The sequence below is a fragment of the Pristiophorus japonicus genome, chromosome 5 (assembly GCF_044704955.1).
Source record: "Pristiophorus japonicus isolate sPriJap1 chromosome 5, sPriJap1.hap1, whole genome shotgun sequence".
Taxonomy (NCBI): domain Eukaryota; kingdom Metazoa; phylum Chordata; class Chondrichthyes; family Pristiophoridae; genus Pristiophorus; species Pristiophorus japonicus.
This window is the reverse complement of record NC_091981.1, coordinates 26,879,111-26,897,155: the sequence shown is the minus strand read 5'-3', so window position 1 is coordinate 26,897,155 and position 18,045 is coordinate 26,879,111. Positions and strand designations below refer to the sequence as shown.

General features: G+C 42.2%; 1 protein-coding gene across 1 annotated transcript; it reads left to right on the top strand.

Moving 5' to 3' along the window:
* Positions 1-13,928: 13,928 nt before the first annotated feature.
* foxc1b (forkhead box C1b) lies at positions 13,929-16,001 on the top strand. The gene has a single exon (XM_070879822.1). The coding sequence runs from the start codon at positions 14,107-14,109 to the stop codon at positions 15,523-15,525; it is 1,419 nt and encodes a 472-aa protein (XP_070735923.1). The 5' UTR covers positions 13,929-14,106; the 3' UTR covers positions 15,526-16,001.
* Positions 16,002-18,045: the final 2,044 nt, after the last annotated feature.

Below are 18,045 nucleotides of genomic sequence, written 5' to 3'. Positions count from 1 at the left end.
GGGGCAATTGCTGATGCCGCCATTCGTTTACAAGTTATCCAGCAGATTTTATATCAGGACTTTGGAGTAATCTGGAAAAAGATTATCCATTAGCACAAATCATTTAACGCTCCATTTAAGAAGCAATCTCTATGTCTTCCCTTCGGGTTTAATCAGTGAGTAGTCATCATCATCATCATCATAGGCAGTCCCTCGGAATCGAGGAAGACTTGCTTCCACTCCTGAAATGAGTTCTTTGGTGGCTGAACAGTCCAATACGAGAGCCACAGACTCTGTCACAGGTGGGACAGATAGTCGTTGAGAGAAGGGGTGGGTGGGACAGGTTTGCCGTGCACTCTTTCCGCTGCCTGCGCTTGATTTCTGCATGCTCTCGGCGTTGCGACTCGAGGTGCCCTCCCAGATGCACTTCCTCCACTTAGGGCAGTCTTTGGCCAGGGACTCCCAGGTGTCAGTGAAGGTGTTGTACATTATCAGGGAGGCTTTGAGGGTGTCCTTGTAACATTTCCGCTGCCACTTTTGCCTCGATTGCCGTGAAGGAGCTCCGCGTAGAGCACTTGCTTTGGGAGTCTCGTGTCTGGCATGCGAACTATGTGGCCTGCCCAGCGGAGCTGATCGAGTGTGGTCAGTGCTTCAATGCTGGGGATGTTAGCCTGGACGAGGATGCTGATGTTGGTGCGCCTGTCCTCCCAGGGGATTTGTAGGATCTTGCGGTGAATAGTAGTAAATGACTGATAGCCCTGTATAATGGCTGAAGCTGAGTGCTTTGCAATTGGTGTACAGCCAGGGAAAAGTGGACCAATCCACTTTTAATCCATATTATTAAGCACCATTCAAAAAGGACAATATAATATTTAAAATATGTTTTCATGTATTTAAAAGTTTAGACGGCAGCAAATGTCTTATGGTTCATGATTTCATACAAGCAAGCTTTATTTTCTGGCGTCTTTTATTTTAATGCAGCATACCGAGTGTGAGAAACGATCTCACCAACATGGTGTAAATACAAGAGTGGGGGAAATCCTTAAATCTTTGATCTCAGATACCAACCGATCAGAGTAGATAATGTTAACAATAAACAGATAACTGTTAAGTGAGCCTTCCTCACCTTCCTGACATCCGTCTTTCAGATGAGACATTAAACCAAGGACCGTCTGCTCTCTCAGGTGGGTGTAAAAGATCCCATGGCACTATTTTGAAGAGCAAGGGATTTATCCCTGGTGTCCTGGCCAATATTTATCCCTTACTCAACACCTCTAAAAAAAGATTATCTGGTCATTATCACATTGCTGTTTGTGGGAGCTTGCTGCACGTAATTTGGCTGCCACTTTTCCGACATTACAACAGTGACCTCACTTCAAAAGTACTCCATTGGATGAAAAGTGCTTTGGGACATCCTGAGGTCATGAATGGCATTATAAAAATGCAAGTTCTTTCTTTCCTGACTTTGCTCAAAAGGTTGTCTGCGATTTGAACTGTAGCTGTCCCCTTTGGGAGTCTCGTGTCGGGCATGCGGACGATGTGGCCCGCCTAACGGAGCTGATCAAGTGTGGTCCATGCTTCGATACGGGGGATGTTGGCCTGATCGAGAATACTGACGTTGGTGCGTCTATCCTCCGAGTGGTTTTGCAGGATCTTGCGGAGGCAGCGCTGGTGGTACTTCTCCAGTGCTTTGAGGTGTTGACTGTATATGGTCCACATCTTTGAGCCATATGGGAGGGCAGATATCACTACTGCCCTGTAGAACATAAGCTTGAGCCACACAAGATCCCAAAGCAAGCGCTCTACTCGGAACTCCTACACGGCAAGTGAGCCCCAGGTGGGCAGAGGAAACGTTTCAAGGACACCCTCAAAGCCTCCTTCATAAAGTGCAACATCCCAACCAGCACTTGGGAATCCCTGGCCCAAGACCGCCCTAAATGGTGGAAGAGCATCCGGGTAGGTGCCGAGAGCATGCAGAAACCAAACGCAGACAGCGGAATGAGCATGCGGAAAACCAGTTCCCCACCCGCCCTTTCCTTCAACCACCGTCTGTCCCACCTGCGACAGAGATTGTATTGGACTGGGAGAAATTTAGAACTCAGCAGAGGAGGACAAAGGGTTTGATTAGGGCAGGGAAAATGGAGTACGAGAAGAAACTTGCAGGGAACATTAAGACGGATTGCAAAAGTTTCTATAGATATGTAAAGAGAAAAAGGTTAGTAAAGACAAACGTAGGTCCCCTGCAGTCAGAATCAGGGGAGGTCATAACGGGGAACAAAGAAATGGCGGACCAATTGAACAAGTACTTTCATTCGGTATTCACTGAGGAGGACACAAACAATCTTCCGGATATAAAAGGGGTCGGAGGGTCTAGTAAGGAGGAGGAACTGAGGGAAATCCTTATTAGTCGGGAAATTGTGTTGGGGAAATTGATGGGATTGAAGGCCGATAGATCCCCAGGGCCTGATGGACTGCATCCCAGAGTACTTAAGGAGGTGGCCTTGGAAATAGTGGATGCATTGACAGTCATTTTCCAACATTCCATTGACTCTGGATCAGTTCCTATGGAGTGGAGGGTAGCCAATGTAACCCCACTTTTTAAAAAAGGAGGGAGAGAGAAAACAGGGAATTACAGACCGGTCAGCCTGACATCGGTAGTGGGTAAAATGATGGAATCAATTATTAAGGATGTCATCGCAGTGCATTTGGAAAGAGGTAATATGATAGGTCCAAGTCAGCATGGATTTGTGAAAGGGAAATCATGCTTGACAAATCTTCTGGAATTTTTTGAGGATGTTTCCAGTAGAGTGGACAAGGGAGAACCAGTTGATGTGGTATATTTGGACTTTCAGAAGGCTTTCGACAAGGTCCCACACAAGAGATTAATGTGCAAAGTTAAAGCACATGGGATTGGGGGTAGTGTGCTGACATGGATTGAGAACTGGTTGTCAGACAGGAAGCAAAGAGTAGGAGTAAATGGGGACTTTTCAGAATGGCAGGCAGTGACTAGTGGGGTACCGCAAGGTTCTGTGCTGGGGCCCCAGCTGTTTACACTGTACATTAATGATTTAGACGAGGGGATTAAATGTAGTATCTCCAAATTTGCGGATGACACTAAGTTGGGTGGCAGTGTGAACTGCAAGGAGGATTCTATGAGGCTGCAGAGCGACTTGGATAGGTTAGGTGAGTGGGCAAATGCATGGCAGATGAAGTATAATGTGGATAAATGTGAGGTTATCCACTTTGGTGGTAAAAACAGAGAGACAGACTATTATCTGAATGGTGACAGATTAGGAAAAGGGGAGGTGCAAAGAGACCTGGGTGTCATGGTACATCAGTCATTGAAGGTTGGCATGCAGGTACAGCAGGCGGTTAAGAAAGCAAATGGCATGTTGGCCTTCATAGCGAGGGGATTTGAGTACAAGGGCAGGGAGGTGTTGCTACAATTGTACAGGGCCTTGGTGAGGCCACACCTGGAGTATTGTGTACAGTTTTGGTCTCCTAACCTGAGGAAGGACATTCTTGCTATTGAGGGAGTGCAGCGAAGGTTCACCAGACTGATTCCCGGGATGGCGGGACTGACCTATCAAGAAAGACTGGATCAACTGGGCTTGTATTCACTGGAGTTCAGAAGAATGAGAGGGGACCTCATAGAAACGTTTAAAATTCTGACGGGGTTAGACAGGTTAGATGCAGGAAGAATGTTCCCAATGTTGGGGAAGTCCAGAACCAGGGGACACAGTCTAAGGATAAGGGGGAAGCCATTTAGGACCGAGATGAGGAGGAATTTCTTCACCCAGAGAGTGGTGAACCTGTGGAATTCTCTACCACAGAAAGTTGTTGAGGCCAATTCACTAAATATATTCAAAAAGGAGTTAGATGAAGTCCTTACTACTAGGGGAATCAAGGGGTATGGTGAGAAAGCAGGAATGGGGTACTGAAGTTGCATGTTCAGCCATGAACTCATTGAATGGCGGTGCAGGCTAGAAGGGCCGAATGGCCTACTCCTGCATCTATTTTCTATGTTTCTATGTTTCTATGTCACCTAAAAACTCACTTTTAGATTCTGAGAAGGTCCCAGCAGATTGGAAAACTGCAAATGTAACACCCCTATTGAAAAAAGGAGACAGACAAAAAGCAGGAAACTGTAGACCAGTTAGCCTAACATCTGTGGTTGGGAAAATGTTGGAGTCCATTATTATAGAAGCAGTAGCGGGACATTTGGAAAAGCATACTTCGGTCAGGCAGAGTCAACATGGATTTATGAAAGGGAAGTCATGTTTGACAAATTTGCTGGAATTCTTTGAGGATGTAATGAACAGGGTGGATCAAGGGGAACCAGTGAATGTGGCATATTTGGACTTCCAGAAGGCATTTGACAAATGTTCACGGGGTTGGGGGTAATATATTAGCATGTATAGAAGATTGGCTAACTAACAGAAAACAGACAGTCGGGATAAATGGTTCATGCTGGTCTTGGCAACCAGTAATTAGTGGGGTGCCGCAGGGATCAGTGCTGGGACCCCAACTATTTATAATCTATATTAACGACTTGGAAGAAAGGACCGAGTGTAACGTAGCCAAATTTGCTGACGATACAAAGATGGGAGGAAAAACAATTTGTGAGAAGGACACAAAAAATCTGCAAAAGGACATATACAGGCTAAATGAGTGGGCAAAAAATTTGGCAGATGGAGTATAATGTTGGAAAGTGTGAGGTCATGCACTTTGGCAGAAAAAATCAAAGAACAAGTTATTATTTAAATGGAGAAAAATTGCAAAGTGCTGCAGTACAGCGGGACCTGGGGGTAATTGTGCATGAAACACAAAAGGTTAGTATGCAGGTACAGCAAGTGTTCAGGAAGGCCAATAGAATCTTGGCCTTTATTGCAAAGATAATGGAGTATAAAAGCAGGGAAGTCTTGCTACAGTTATACAGGGTATTGGTGAGGCCACACCTGGAATACTGCGTGCAGTTTTGGTTTCCATATTTACGAAAGGATATACTTGCTTTGAAGGCAGTTCAGAGAAGGTTCACTATGTTGATTCCGGAGATGAGGGGGTTGACTTATGAGGAAAGGTTGAGGATGTTGGGCCTCTACTCATTGGAATTCAGAAGAATGAGAGGTGATCTTATCGAAACGTATAAGATTATGAGGGGGCTTGACAAGGTGGATGCAGAGAGGATGTTTCCACTGATAGGGGAGACTAGAACTAGGGGGCATAATCTTAGAATAAGGAGCCGCCCATTTAAAACTGAGATGAGGACAAATTTCTTCTCTCAGAGGGTTGTAAATCTGTGGAATTCGCTGTCTCAGAAAGCTGTGGGAGCTGGGACATTGAATAAATTTAAGACAGAGATAGACAGTTTCTTAACCGATAAGGGAATAAGGAGTTATGGGGAGCGGGCAGGGGAGTGGACCTGAGTCCATGATCGGATCAGCCATGGTCGTGTTGAATGCCTTGAGGGGCCATATGGCCTACTCATGCTCTGATTTCTTATGTTCTTATGGACTGCCTATGATGATGATGAGCTGTCCCCTTTCCGAGCCTGGGCTGGGGAGATGCATCTCACAAAAGGGCGTACCCTGTTCTTTTATATAGTGACCTTTTCACCATCCCTAAAATAACTGGTTAGTGATGAACACAGGGTGGCCTTGTTTTCTCGAACCTGTGCTCGGGGTGATTCATCTGTTCCATCTACGTTTACTGCTTGCGTCAGAATTTGGAACGCATATTTTGCCTGACTGAGGATAAAGGCTTTTCTTGAGGGCTTATTCAATCCACGTTCGATGAAAGCGAACATCTGACGGTCGCCTCCCCCTAATGGCAGGAACAAGGGACCAGCCCTGCTTTATGCCGTTGGAGCGGTGACTTTCCTACGTCAAGATTGGATAAGCGAAAGCAACCAAAACAAACAATGCTGTGCTTTCTCAGATTCACCAACGTCTTAGAGGGGCGCAGTTAACGAAAAGTGAAGTAAAAGCAAGAAAGTCTCTCATCACTTGCCAGCGTTACACGGCGATTCTGCGGTGTGCAGTACTGTCTAGTCTGGGCAAAGACCAATTGGATTCAAACTATAAATCAAATGTAAGCGCACGGTTCCAATGCACAATTTCAGCTGACTCTCGTTACATAAAAGCCTTGATCTCGGCATAATCGCAATCCAAGGATAACATGTCCAAGCAAACTAGATGTTTGCAATCATGGCTTTTCTGGGTCCAAAGAGATCGGAGTGGTTTGAATGCCTGCCAGACTATAACAGTTTAAATTACACTGTCAGCCGTGCTTCAATCTTGATTTTCCCAATCATGCCCATAATATTTTACCAGTTTATATGTTTCAAAACGTGTCTGCGGTCGCGCATGCGTCTACCCCACTGTTTCAATCGTTTTTTTCTCTCTACCCCCCGCCCCCCCCCCCCCCCAGATTTCGAAAAGTATTTTGCAAACGTTGATCTCATTCAAGTCATGTGGGGGCTTGGGGATGTGGAAATGAATGATGTGTTCGTTTCTTCTCGGATCCTCGTGTAGGCGCTTAAAAGAGATATCTCCGACTCACTGCAACTGGCCATAAAACATCTTAAAATGTGAGTAGACTTGAAGTTTAATTTGACGTCTTTTTTAAAAAAAAGAGTGTTAGGTAGTTGAACAAAAGGCCATTGATGATGAGCTCAGCCCCTCAGCAGACATAAAAGCGACCTGGCACCTGTAAATATTCCTATCCAAACTCTCCAGACTGCAGACCGGGGAGCGGGTTCACCTCCTGCACTGCCAGTCTGACCATGTCGTGGTGTTCTCATTGCCCACACACTGACTCCCACTAGATGGTGCCATTTAGCGGTTCAGAGCGCTGAAGGAGCAGATTGACAATGGACAATTCATTCATGTTGGGAATAATTACAGTATCGGTGCTGCTGTTTGCGCAATAGGGTGGATGTGTACTCCTTCCTCTGACAATACGTGAGATCGCACTGGGTGTTGTTGACACATATCCCCTCACTGGGTGTTTCGTATCAGAATTCTCAAAGTTCATGACCCTGATGCTTAAAGCGCAATCGATGAGCTAATTTAACCCCAGCTCTGTTGAAATTCCTGTTTATTTATAATACCTAGATTGTTTGCGAATTTTACAAAGGCGACGATACCTAACAGAATCTTATTTATTTAAAACATGTAATGTAAGGAATTCAATTTGGCCTACAAAGGCGTGGCCGGAGTCTAATTAAAGGATGCGAATCCCTTACGGGGATGGGGGGGTCCCGAAGACATGAACCCCGAGACAAAATAATCTGATAAAGAGCTTCACAACAAACATTATTGTATTGTACGTTCTATGCATTTGTGCAGTGGTATTTTCGGAAAGATCTCGGGGTACAGGCTATTTCCTCCACGCCCCAGTCGCACTCACAAGTGATCAGAGATAAAGCTCAGGTTAGCAAATTGGATTTTAAGAACCGTTCTCCGTTTGTAGTTCTATGGCATTTTCATGCCTGAAGTGGAGGCGTGGGCACATCCCTGGATGCAAACTGCGCATCCAGTGGCAGTGATGAAATGCAATATTCAGCTACTGTGGGACCGGTCAGTTTATTGACTGACTGCTTGGTGTAATTTTGCAACGCACCACCGCGTTTAATCATATACACCGGGAAATACTTGAATATATATTTAAAACATAAAATAAAACAATCCCTAATCCCAAGAAACGAGTTTTCGTTGTGTACCTCGGAGTTTGAACTGCTGAAGCCAGCATCTTGACTTCTTATAAAACAATTGTTTTCATTCAGGGAACAGATTTTAAGTACTTTCACAATTAAAATATATCAGTGTGGATATATATATATATATCAGAGATAAAGCTTTTGCTTTTGCATAGATATATATCAGTGTGGATATATATATATACTGATATATTTTAATTGTGAGAGTATTTAACATAAACTAGTTTTATGACATATGAATAGTTGTTCCCCTTTCAAGGAGAACTATTCATATGTCAGAAAACTAGTTTTATGTTAAATTAAAAATAGTAAATATGTAACTTGAAGTAAGTAATTCGTTGTTATAATGTACAAAATTCATCTAATGTCTAATTTGCCAGTGTATATGTTTTAGCATAAGTATTTCCATTCAGTCTGTGATAAGACGCCCCTTTATTTTTATATCCCTCTGATTGTAAATATTTTTTTTAATATAGTAATTCTTTGTTCTGCTCGAAATCAGCCAGAAGTCACGCGACAAAAGTCAGCCCGACTCCCGCAGCTCGGAAAATGCACAAAACCTCTTGGTCTACAGGAATCTGTTAGTTCTTTTCGCCTCTTCCAGACTCTTCTCAGTATATTGCAGTTGTGAGTTTGAAAAGCATTTTATTGAACAAACGTAGCATCTCTCCAACCACCAGAAACGCGGGGATTTCCGTCAAACGCCAGAGTTTCGGGTCCATTCGGCGCATCAATGTGACAAGAAATTCAGGGCTGGAGGTTGATGACATTCGTAATCGGTCGGATCCCAGGCAGTAACACAAGTGTGTCCTTTTGTCAAAAATGAGTCTTTATATTCTCTGAAGCAAACGTGTTTTGTTAACTATTCGTTTCGTAATCATTTTGCATATATTTTAACCTCTCGGGGTGGGGAGATTGTGTTCAGAGGTCATTTCTGAGTCTCCGGAAGGAGCAGAGATTTATACAGCAAACAGCATAAATACAAGATTGTGGCGCCGCATTTAATTGTTCCCGTGTTTTTGTACACTTGTTTGTGCAAAATCATAAACTACGCCGCTGTTTATCGCACCTCAGATGTATACATTGATGCCTCAATAAGTAGCATAACTCCTTGTGAAACCTATGGTTCTTCATTTAAAATTTTGTGAGCAATTTAAAAATACTGAATTTACAACAGTCAAATCACACTTATTTTTTAATTCTTGCATAATGCCGCTTTCCCCCATAGTGTTTAATTTAACATGTGGTCACATTGTTAACATTCAGTGTAATTCATTAAGTAAAGCGCTTTGAAACGTTTCGCAGATAAGGACACTGTACGAAGTAAGTATTATCATTGTGTTATACTTTCATTGTTGATGATGATTATTCACTGCAGATCCTGTAAACGACACGTCTGTCAAATCACTTTGTGATCGGAATAAACCAGGACAAATGTAAATAAATGTTAGCTCTTAATCCCGGGAGTTGGACTGATAATATTAGATAAAATGTAATTGGAATTTAAATTGAAATGCAACGAAACCAAATTAAGTTGTTCATTTCAATCTGGTTTTTGTACAAACGTTACTTTCAGTGAATAAGTGAATCTTTTAAGAGTGTTGTACATCTTGTTGCATCGAGCACTCGCACAGTTTTGAAAGGTGGAATTAAAGTTTATTTTGTATTAGATCGTGTTTCAGGATTTGTATATAACATTTTAATGATAATTATGCTCGTAATACAAGATAATTAAAACTTTTAATGCGTTTAAATGTGTGATTTTGAGCTGCGGCTCAACGCAGGCTACTGCTGAACTGGTGGGTTTGAAAGGCATCGGATGGCACAGAAACCTTCAAGTCCTGCAGAGGGCGCCCGGGGTACACGCTGTAGTCGTTCAATCTGGGCAGTCACACGCGTCCAGGTGTCCTTCGTGTCTTCATCTCTACTGGCCATGCATTTCACGCAAGGTATTGTTCTCCGAATGCTACAACAATTCAATTCTGGGAAGCGATTTGCTTCTGTGGATTAGTAAATTGCCAGTCTCCGTAACGAGCAGTCTCTTGCTCAATAATTTTCCATACCATATCATAATAAAAATAAAATAACGACCGCACATACTACTGGAATAAATGTGTCTTTAACGAAGTGCAGTATAAAAGAGTAGTTACTGCTGCTCTATGTGTCTCAATCGCAACAAAAATATCAGGTTTGTTGGCATCATATAGAACTTCTTATATTACGATTACTCTCACAGAAAGTAGGAGATTTTTTTTGCAGTTTAAGACTTTCTTTGTTCCTTCTATATTTGCTTCGAAAATGACTTGCGTAAGTACAGCACATATACATTACATTTAAATACTGTATCTGTGTGCCCAGCGCACTTCTAATTAACTTGATCTTTTACAGGTCAGCGTTTTTTTTCCTTGAGTTTAGACTGAAGTTTATTTTTACAGTATTGGATCAACTCTCATTTGCATGCCTAACATCGAAATGTAGTTCACACAAGCAGCCAGAGCAGACTGAGATTTTTATCAGGTTCTGAGTTATGGGAACAAAGAGCCGAACTTAGTGTAAGTAAATAAATCCGACCATCCACCACCCTATATTTCACACAACGAACACTCTGCATAAACATATATAATTATCAAAGTATAAAGTATTCTGAAACATTATTATATCCGAACGTGTGTGTGTGTTCTGTTATTTAAAGTATTGCGAATTTAAAGTCCTTTCATTGTATAATAAATATATAAAATGATGCAAAGCGCAATGGATCTTATATATGTATATATACGTAAAAGCAGCATTTGGCTTGATAATGTTGGCCGTATTTTGCCCAGATGTATGTACCGACAATAAACTTTTAAAACATTTTTAATGGTTTAATTTGCTATATATCTTGTTGTTAAAAAGAAAAAGTCAGTGTCTTGTACAATGACCAATAGTGGCGGTGGTCTGGATCCCCGGTCTGTGACCACCGCGTATAAACAATCATTAAAAATATTAGAGTGTGGAATTTTCCCATCCAGCGGCTACTGCTTAAAGGGGCAGCAAATCATTGCCAGCTGCCCTCAGTCAAACAGTAGGAGAGTTTCAATATTTTTGTGTATTTGTACAGAACTTTTACAGTAAATGTTCTGAACTAGAATTAGGTGCTGCAGAAGAGAGAGCTCGGCAGAGATACAGGAAAGGTGGCACTACCTTCGGCGGTTTCACCGGTCCGTTACAATCATTTCCATGAGCTTTGCTTCACCTTGTTTTGTTATAATTCTATTCTGCGTTTAATCTACAGAAATATACCTCACGTTTTACATTTTATGAAGAGACTTAAACCGTTAGAAGGAAACATTTTTGAACGTTTGGAACAAGAGATTCCGCCCAGTTTGTTTAACTTCTGAATTTGGTTAAATATAAATTCCATGAAATGAAACTGATTGCTTCATTAAACTTACATTGTCACTGAGTGTCGAGCTCATGTCATGTTTAGACGTCCCCGGTAGACCGTATCAAATACAAATAAAGCGTCACGGATACCAAAACACAGCAGGAATTTGAAATCCTTACTTTCACTTGTGATTTACTATACGACATAACTTAGAGCCGTCTGGTCACATGCAGGTTTGTATTTGCAGCAGAGTTATATCAGTGCAGCTTGTCCTTGTAATATTTTATCACAATAAACCATTATATATAACCATAACACTAGTAAAAAAAAGATGCCGCCAACTGTATCATAGAAAAAAAAACGGTATTTATTAGCAGCAATGAAATGTATTTCAGAATAACCTGGAATCTGTAGATTATCCGTGTTAAGGTTATTAGACACACCAAGTGAATGTTTTAAACCTCGACTGTATTCTATTATTTTAAGCACAACGTTTTTGCCATAAGTGTCTGTTATACCGAAAATAATCAAACTGTACAATTAAAATATATATTTTTTAAATCAAGGGGATTTTTGATTCAGTTCAAAATGTGATTTTTGACTGTAGCGAGGCAGGATTATGAAGCAAATCTCTTGCTGTACAAATAGCCTGAGGTGGAACAAAGTTCATTTGGGGGTCTTCATGTGTGGAGAATGGCCCAAAGAACATGTCAGGTCCACCTGCAGTGTCCCGATAGGAATACAATGAATCGCATTGTACCCACGCAGCAGATTCACTTCGAAAGCAAAACTGCACTCAACGAGGGGCGGAATTAAAACCATTCCAGGCAAAAGTATTACAAAATATATCCACATGCATCCATCAGAACTCAGAGTGCTCACTGGGCCAGGACTCTCTAAATGTACAGCACATTTATTTATTTATCTACTTTTTGAATTGGCCATATTTGCGACTGTAAAATGATCGGATGCCTCGAGTTTTCTTTCAAATGAGAAATAAATCGTTGTGTTCATGCTGTTTAGTTTCCAGTAATTTCAACTGATTGGTACAAAGCATCTTATAGACATCTTTTGCGATAAATTGCAAATAATTCTGGGGGTGACCTGGAATTTGCAATTGATTACAAAGCTGACACAGACTCCTTTGCTATTGGTAACTAATCGATTACAAGTGTGGGGTATCTTAGCTCTCAGTAACTAATCGATTACAGGTGTGGGCATCTCAGCACTCAATGATCAGACCTTCAGATTCCAACTTAAGAATATAAATTCAATTCGAGAAAATCGGCGTGTCTAATATAAAAGTGACAATTTTATCCATATATGGATATTTCAAAAGGACCATCGATTCTCTTAAACGCTAACTTCGTCTTGGATTTTGCAGTATTCTGCAAGGAACAGACATTTTTTCAGTTTCCTAATAACAATTCATGATCGAGTATTTGTTATAATGCATTCCCCACAGACGCCAACCATTAATTAGCGGTATATATTAAAGATAACGTTCCAGTTTTCACATTGATAAATTTATACGCACAAAATCGGCTTTGCGTGAAGAAACCAGCCCACGATTGATAGAGAGGATGACATTGTAGTGTTTATAATTCAAGAATTGTCTCAAATTTTTAAAAATCTTAATTAAATTAAAGGTAAAAAATCAGCACCCGGGATCTGTTGGTTGATAGCTAACGAAATTGGTCATGATGCGACGAGCCGCAAACACGTTTCTAGGTGCGAGTTAAGAGTCCGACGATGGACACCAAAGAATCTGGGAATCACACTTTCCGCTCACAGCCTGTCACAATCCCGTTTGGCTCAACGAGGGAGAGAACAAATCCCTTTTACACATCTGCAAATGGAGTCACACCTCAGGAGTTAAGAAATTGATTCAATTAATGTAGCTACTGAACTTATTTAATACCATATCCAACTGTTTCAACGGGATCTTAATATTTCATCTGGTTTTTTAAAAATTATGCTTCGGCCTAAGTTGTTTCCATTTCTAATGTGAAGCGTTGCAAACTTTACACTTGACAATTATTTGCCCATTTTGTGTTCATTCTCATGCTGTGGTGTGAGGAATCCCCGGAGAATCAGTAGTGCAGACATATTTCACACTTCAGTGAGCAGGTAGGTTCCACACTTTAGACTAAAAGCTCCCACATTGCGATACCCACAAACCGCTGAAATTAAAACGGCGGCTTTACCTCTTCAAAATTCAAAGTTAAAAGCGAGGATAAACTCCAACTGGGGATAGCGAAATATTAACAAGATTTTTTATTAAAGAGTTGAAAATCAATTTTTTATTAATAGTCTTTATAAATGAAACCTGCCGCCAAAGTGTTACTTGTGTGTTGTGTCTGGCGCACTTGTTTATTTTGTCTACAGGGCAGAGCTTTTTTGTTGTTTTTACACCGAACGAACTGCAAACTTTTATTTCAATAATGTTCAAAGCTATCTTCGCATTTATTTATTTTTGTCACTTCACAAACCCAGGTTAGCAACAGTATAATCTCTAAATGTCCAATTTAAGTAGAGCGTTAAAAACAGGAAAGCAAAAAAAAAGTAAGTGTAGGGAAGGGGTGAAAATTTCCAGAAAGGGGGCATTGCCTTTTTAAGTGCCGTGCCTTTGGGACTGGAATGGGGGCTGGTGTTAGAAGTGGGATGGGGCAGCAAGACGCCACCTAGGTTTGCGATATGTGTGTGTGTGGCCAGAAACAGCAGCAACTGGTGTTCAATCGAGGGGCGGCAGCGACTTCAATTGGACACTGTTGCCTCGGGGAGGGGCTGCGGCTGGGAAAAAAAACTAACTGCGTAAAAGTCTTGTCAAGTGACGGATGCTCAAAGTTCAGAAGTTTTCCAATTCAGTCTGCCACCCCGCGGAAAGAAAAAGAAAATAAAAGTTTTGGAGCACTTCTGTGCAAGCTTGGAAAAAGTTTGGATTTTCTCTCTCTCTCTTTTGCATTGTGTGTCGGTATTTCGGCGAGAGGGGGGCAAAAAACAGTCGGCTTTGCAAAAAGCACAAGGGCGGAAGGCAGCGATGCAAGCTCGCTACTCAGTGTCGAGTCCCAACTCTCTGGGAGTTGTGCCTTATATCAGCGATCAGAATTACTACCGACCCGCTCCGGGTTACACGGGGATGCCGGCCCCAATGAGCATGTACTCGCATCCGGCTCACGAACAGTACGCCGCCGGCATGGCCAGATCCTATGGACACTACACTCCCCAGCCCCAACCCAAGGACATGGTGAAACCTCCGTACAGTTACATCGCCCTCATCACGATGGCCATCCAGAACGCCCCCGACAAGAAGATCACGCTGAACGGGATCTATCAGTTTATTATGGAGCGGTTCCCCTTCTACCGGGAGAACAAGCAAGGCTGGCAGAACAGCATCCGCCACAACCTGTCTCTCAACGAGTGCTTTGTCAAAGTGCCCCGCGACGACAAGAAGCCCGGCAAGGGCAGCTACTGGACCCTCGATCCGGACTCCTACAACATGTTCGAGAATGGCAGCTTCTTGAGGAGGAGGAGACGCTTCAAGAAAAAAGACGCCGTGCGGGAGAAAGAGGAAAAGGACCGACAGGGCAAAGATTCCCAGCCCAGGCAGCAGGCTCAGGAGTCGGAGAAGACCGCCAGTTCTCAACCTATGAGGATCCAGGAGATTAAGACTGAGAATGGGGCCCCGTCCCCTCCTCTGGCCGCTTCTCCCACCCTGAGCATGGTGCCGAAGATCGAAAGCCCTGACAGCAGCAGCATATCCAGCAGCAGCCCCCACAGCATCCCGTCCACTCGGTCCATGAGCCTGGACAACCCCGAGCACCATCACCAGACCTTCAGCGTGGAGAACATTGTCACCTCTCTCAGGGGGTCGCCCCACAACTCGAGCGAACTCAACCCCAGCCTGATCGCTTCCTCCAGGACAGGTATAACTCCTTCCATATCCCTCAGCTACACCTCCAGCCAGCCCTCCATCTACAGCTCGTCCTGCAGTCAGAACATCACCTCCGGCGGTGGCGGCGCGAGTGCTGGGACCTACCATTGCAACATGCAGGCTATGAGCCTCTACTCCGGGGACAGGTCCACTCACATGCCGGCCACCGCCAACGCGGTGGACGAGACCTTACCAGACTACTCCATTCCCACCACCACCGCCACTTCCTCCTTAAGCCACGGTCTGAGCAACGGCCACGAGGGACACGGGGCAGGGCGCCTGGCCTCTTGGTACCTCAACCAGACCGGCGACCTGACTCATCTGGCTGGCAGCGCGTATCCCGGACAGCAGCAGAACTTCCACTCGGTCCGAGAAATGTTTGAATCGCAGCGAATCGGCCTAACTAATCCTGCCGTCAGTACTGCACATGTCAATGGGAATAGCAGTTGCCAAATGTCCTTTCCTGCGGCCCAGACGCTTTACCGCACCTCAGGTTCGTTTGTGTATGACTGCAGCAAGTACTGACACAAAAAAACGTTTACAAACTATTATTTTTTTCTTTCATACACAAGCAACAGCCCATGTTTATATATCTATTTCATATATGTATATAAACAGAAAACAAATCCCATTTGAAATTTGGTTAAAAGGACAGTGTTACTCCAAATGAAACGTAAGTTGCTTTTATTTTGCAAAACAAAGTTGTTTAAAATATTACAAAGTTTGTGTCAAATCTATTAAAATTCACAGCAAGCTTACCTGGACTTGTTATAAAATGTAAATGTCTTATAGTAATTTATTTTAAGTTGTAGTAGGATATTCTTTTTTTTTAATATGGACCAAACTCCCCGCAAGTGACTCTAAAGGCTCCCTCGAATGTTTTTTTCTTGATGTTACACCTTCCATTATAAAAAGGGAAACTGTATACCGCGATTTTCTTTTCTCCTTTTGTTGAAAGTATTCTGAAGGCATTGCATTGTTTGTTTATAAATAAATTACAATTCGATTCTAGTACTAACCACGTCTATTGCAAACTACAGTCTTCAGTGTGTCAAATTTTGTTTTGCAACTTCTGGCTCCATCATTGGTAGAGAGAGAGAGTGTGTGTGTCCATCCAAATGTTGCTGATCTGGAAAGGCAGCGTAAGTTACCAATTTAATGAATAGGATTTTGGATTAGGTTCATGTGGCTTCCCAAAATATTTCAATCTCAAAATGTGTGGCGGGGTCTTTCGGTTCTGGCTGTTTTAGAAGTAGTAGCTGAGAGAAAGGTGCCGAATGTCAAATGTTTGCACATAATCTTCAGCCGCAGTTGGCATTTCGGATAAAACTGCCCCTTATCGGCTCTGCTATCTAAAGACAACAATTAGACAATAATTGCAATTGTTTTCTTACTTGATTGCTGCCAAATTAGTGCCACCAGGCAGTGATTTAAAGACACAATAATCACCTGTGGATTCTTTTATAAAAGCTGACATCAAACTCACACGACAATTTGGTGGAGCTCGGTGGTCCCAATAAATCCAATCCACCGCTTCTTAAAGATGATGTTGTAATGCTCAAAGCTCGGCCACCTTGCTGTGAAGGTGAAGGACGTGTTTGCCATTTGCTTCTTCACATTCTACTAGTAATTCAGCGCCCCATTTGATCTGGCGCGTTTGCTAAAGGAATGCAAGTACTGCGGAAAGACAGGAATTCTTACCAATTTTCTTTTCTTTCTAAACCCGCTGCTTGCATTCTGCTATTTATATCTGCTTTTTTTTGAAGTAACGTTTTTGCAAAATAGAACATTTGTTTTAATGAGCATACTTTTTATGTGAAGTTTACGACATACACTTACTTTAAAAGTTGGCCAAATTCAGCTGCACTCTAGGATTTATGAAATTTATGGAAACTTTTACTTTTATAGTTGCAGAATGCGCAATCTTTTTAATTATCACCCGATTGAAATTCTACTTACCGGCAGCTGGTTCTTCAGTCACACCCTGAATTTCCAATAAAAAAATCAAATTCATCAGCTCGCTTTTGCCGGCCTACACGGGATGGATTGAAATGCGCATATATATTATATATATATATATATAAAACTCCTCCATTCTGTTATGCTGCCTTCTGAATTTTTCAAACGTACATTTTAGACGAAGATCAGGAGAAGTTATATTGTTCCTCAGAAACTCCAGGCAGGTTTAACAGAAGTTTGAAGATCAAGGCCTTTTCATTTACATTTCTATCGCAAGGAAGTGTCAAATAAGGCTGGTGTGTACTTGTATTGATTGATAATGTTATTATTTTGGCCTTTAAAAAAAATCCTTGAAGTGCAGCCAGGTAGGGCCTAGCCAAAGGCGCCCCTCTCCAGCCTCCAGTAACCTGTGCTATAAGATTAGACAGAAATCAATCTGGAACAAATAAATTTATACTACTGTCCTCCAAAGACAGTGTGACGAATTTCAACCCTGCAGCCCCATCATGCAGTTAAAAAAAAATCTAAAATTTTTAAGTTGAAACTTGGAAGCGCTTATTACACCAGTGTCATAGCTTTAAATCATATTACTGTATTATATTTGGGAATATTTATTTAACTCCGTGCAGAAAATAAGAGGAGACCATTACAGTAACCAACAGGCCTCCCAAACAATACACAAGAGCATTGGCAGCAGTAAGATTTATTGAGCGCATATTATACCTTATTAGGGCTGGTTGAGTGTTGACTAGACGTTTAAAGAAACCCTGGAGACAATCCCCCCGGCCCGCAAAACCTGCGCCATTAAACAAATGTATTCTACAATCTCCAATATTGAAGACTACCAACTGCAACAAAAAAAAAACAGTGATATTTGAAGCGTGATCTACTTTAGAATTAATTTGGACTTTTTAATTAAAATGAGGTAAAAAAAAATCAACTGCCTTTTTTGCACAGCAATTCATTTGCTTGAACTAACGTGATTGAGGTCACTGGGATAGGGCTGTGTAATGTGTTCACTTTGGGCTAATCGCTTCTATTAGACACGGAGCCGTTCAGTGATTAACTGTTTACACACCATTCCTG

Excerpts from the sequence above, each read along its gene's own strand:
- foxc1b (XM_070879822.1), top strand. The coding sequence starts at position 14,107 with ATGCAAGCTCGCTACTCAGTGTCGAGTCCCAACTCTCTGGGAGTTGTG.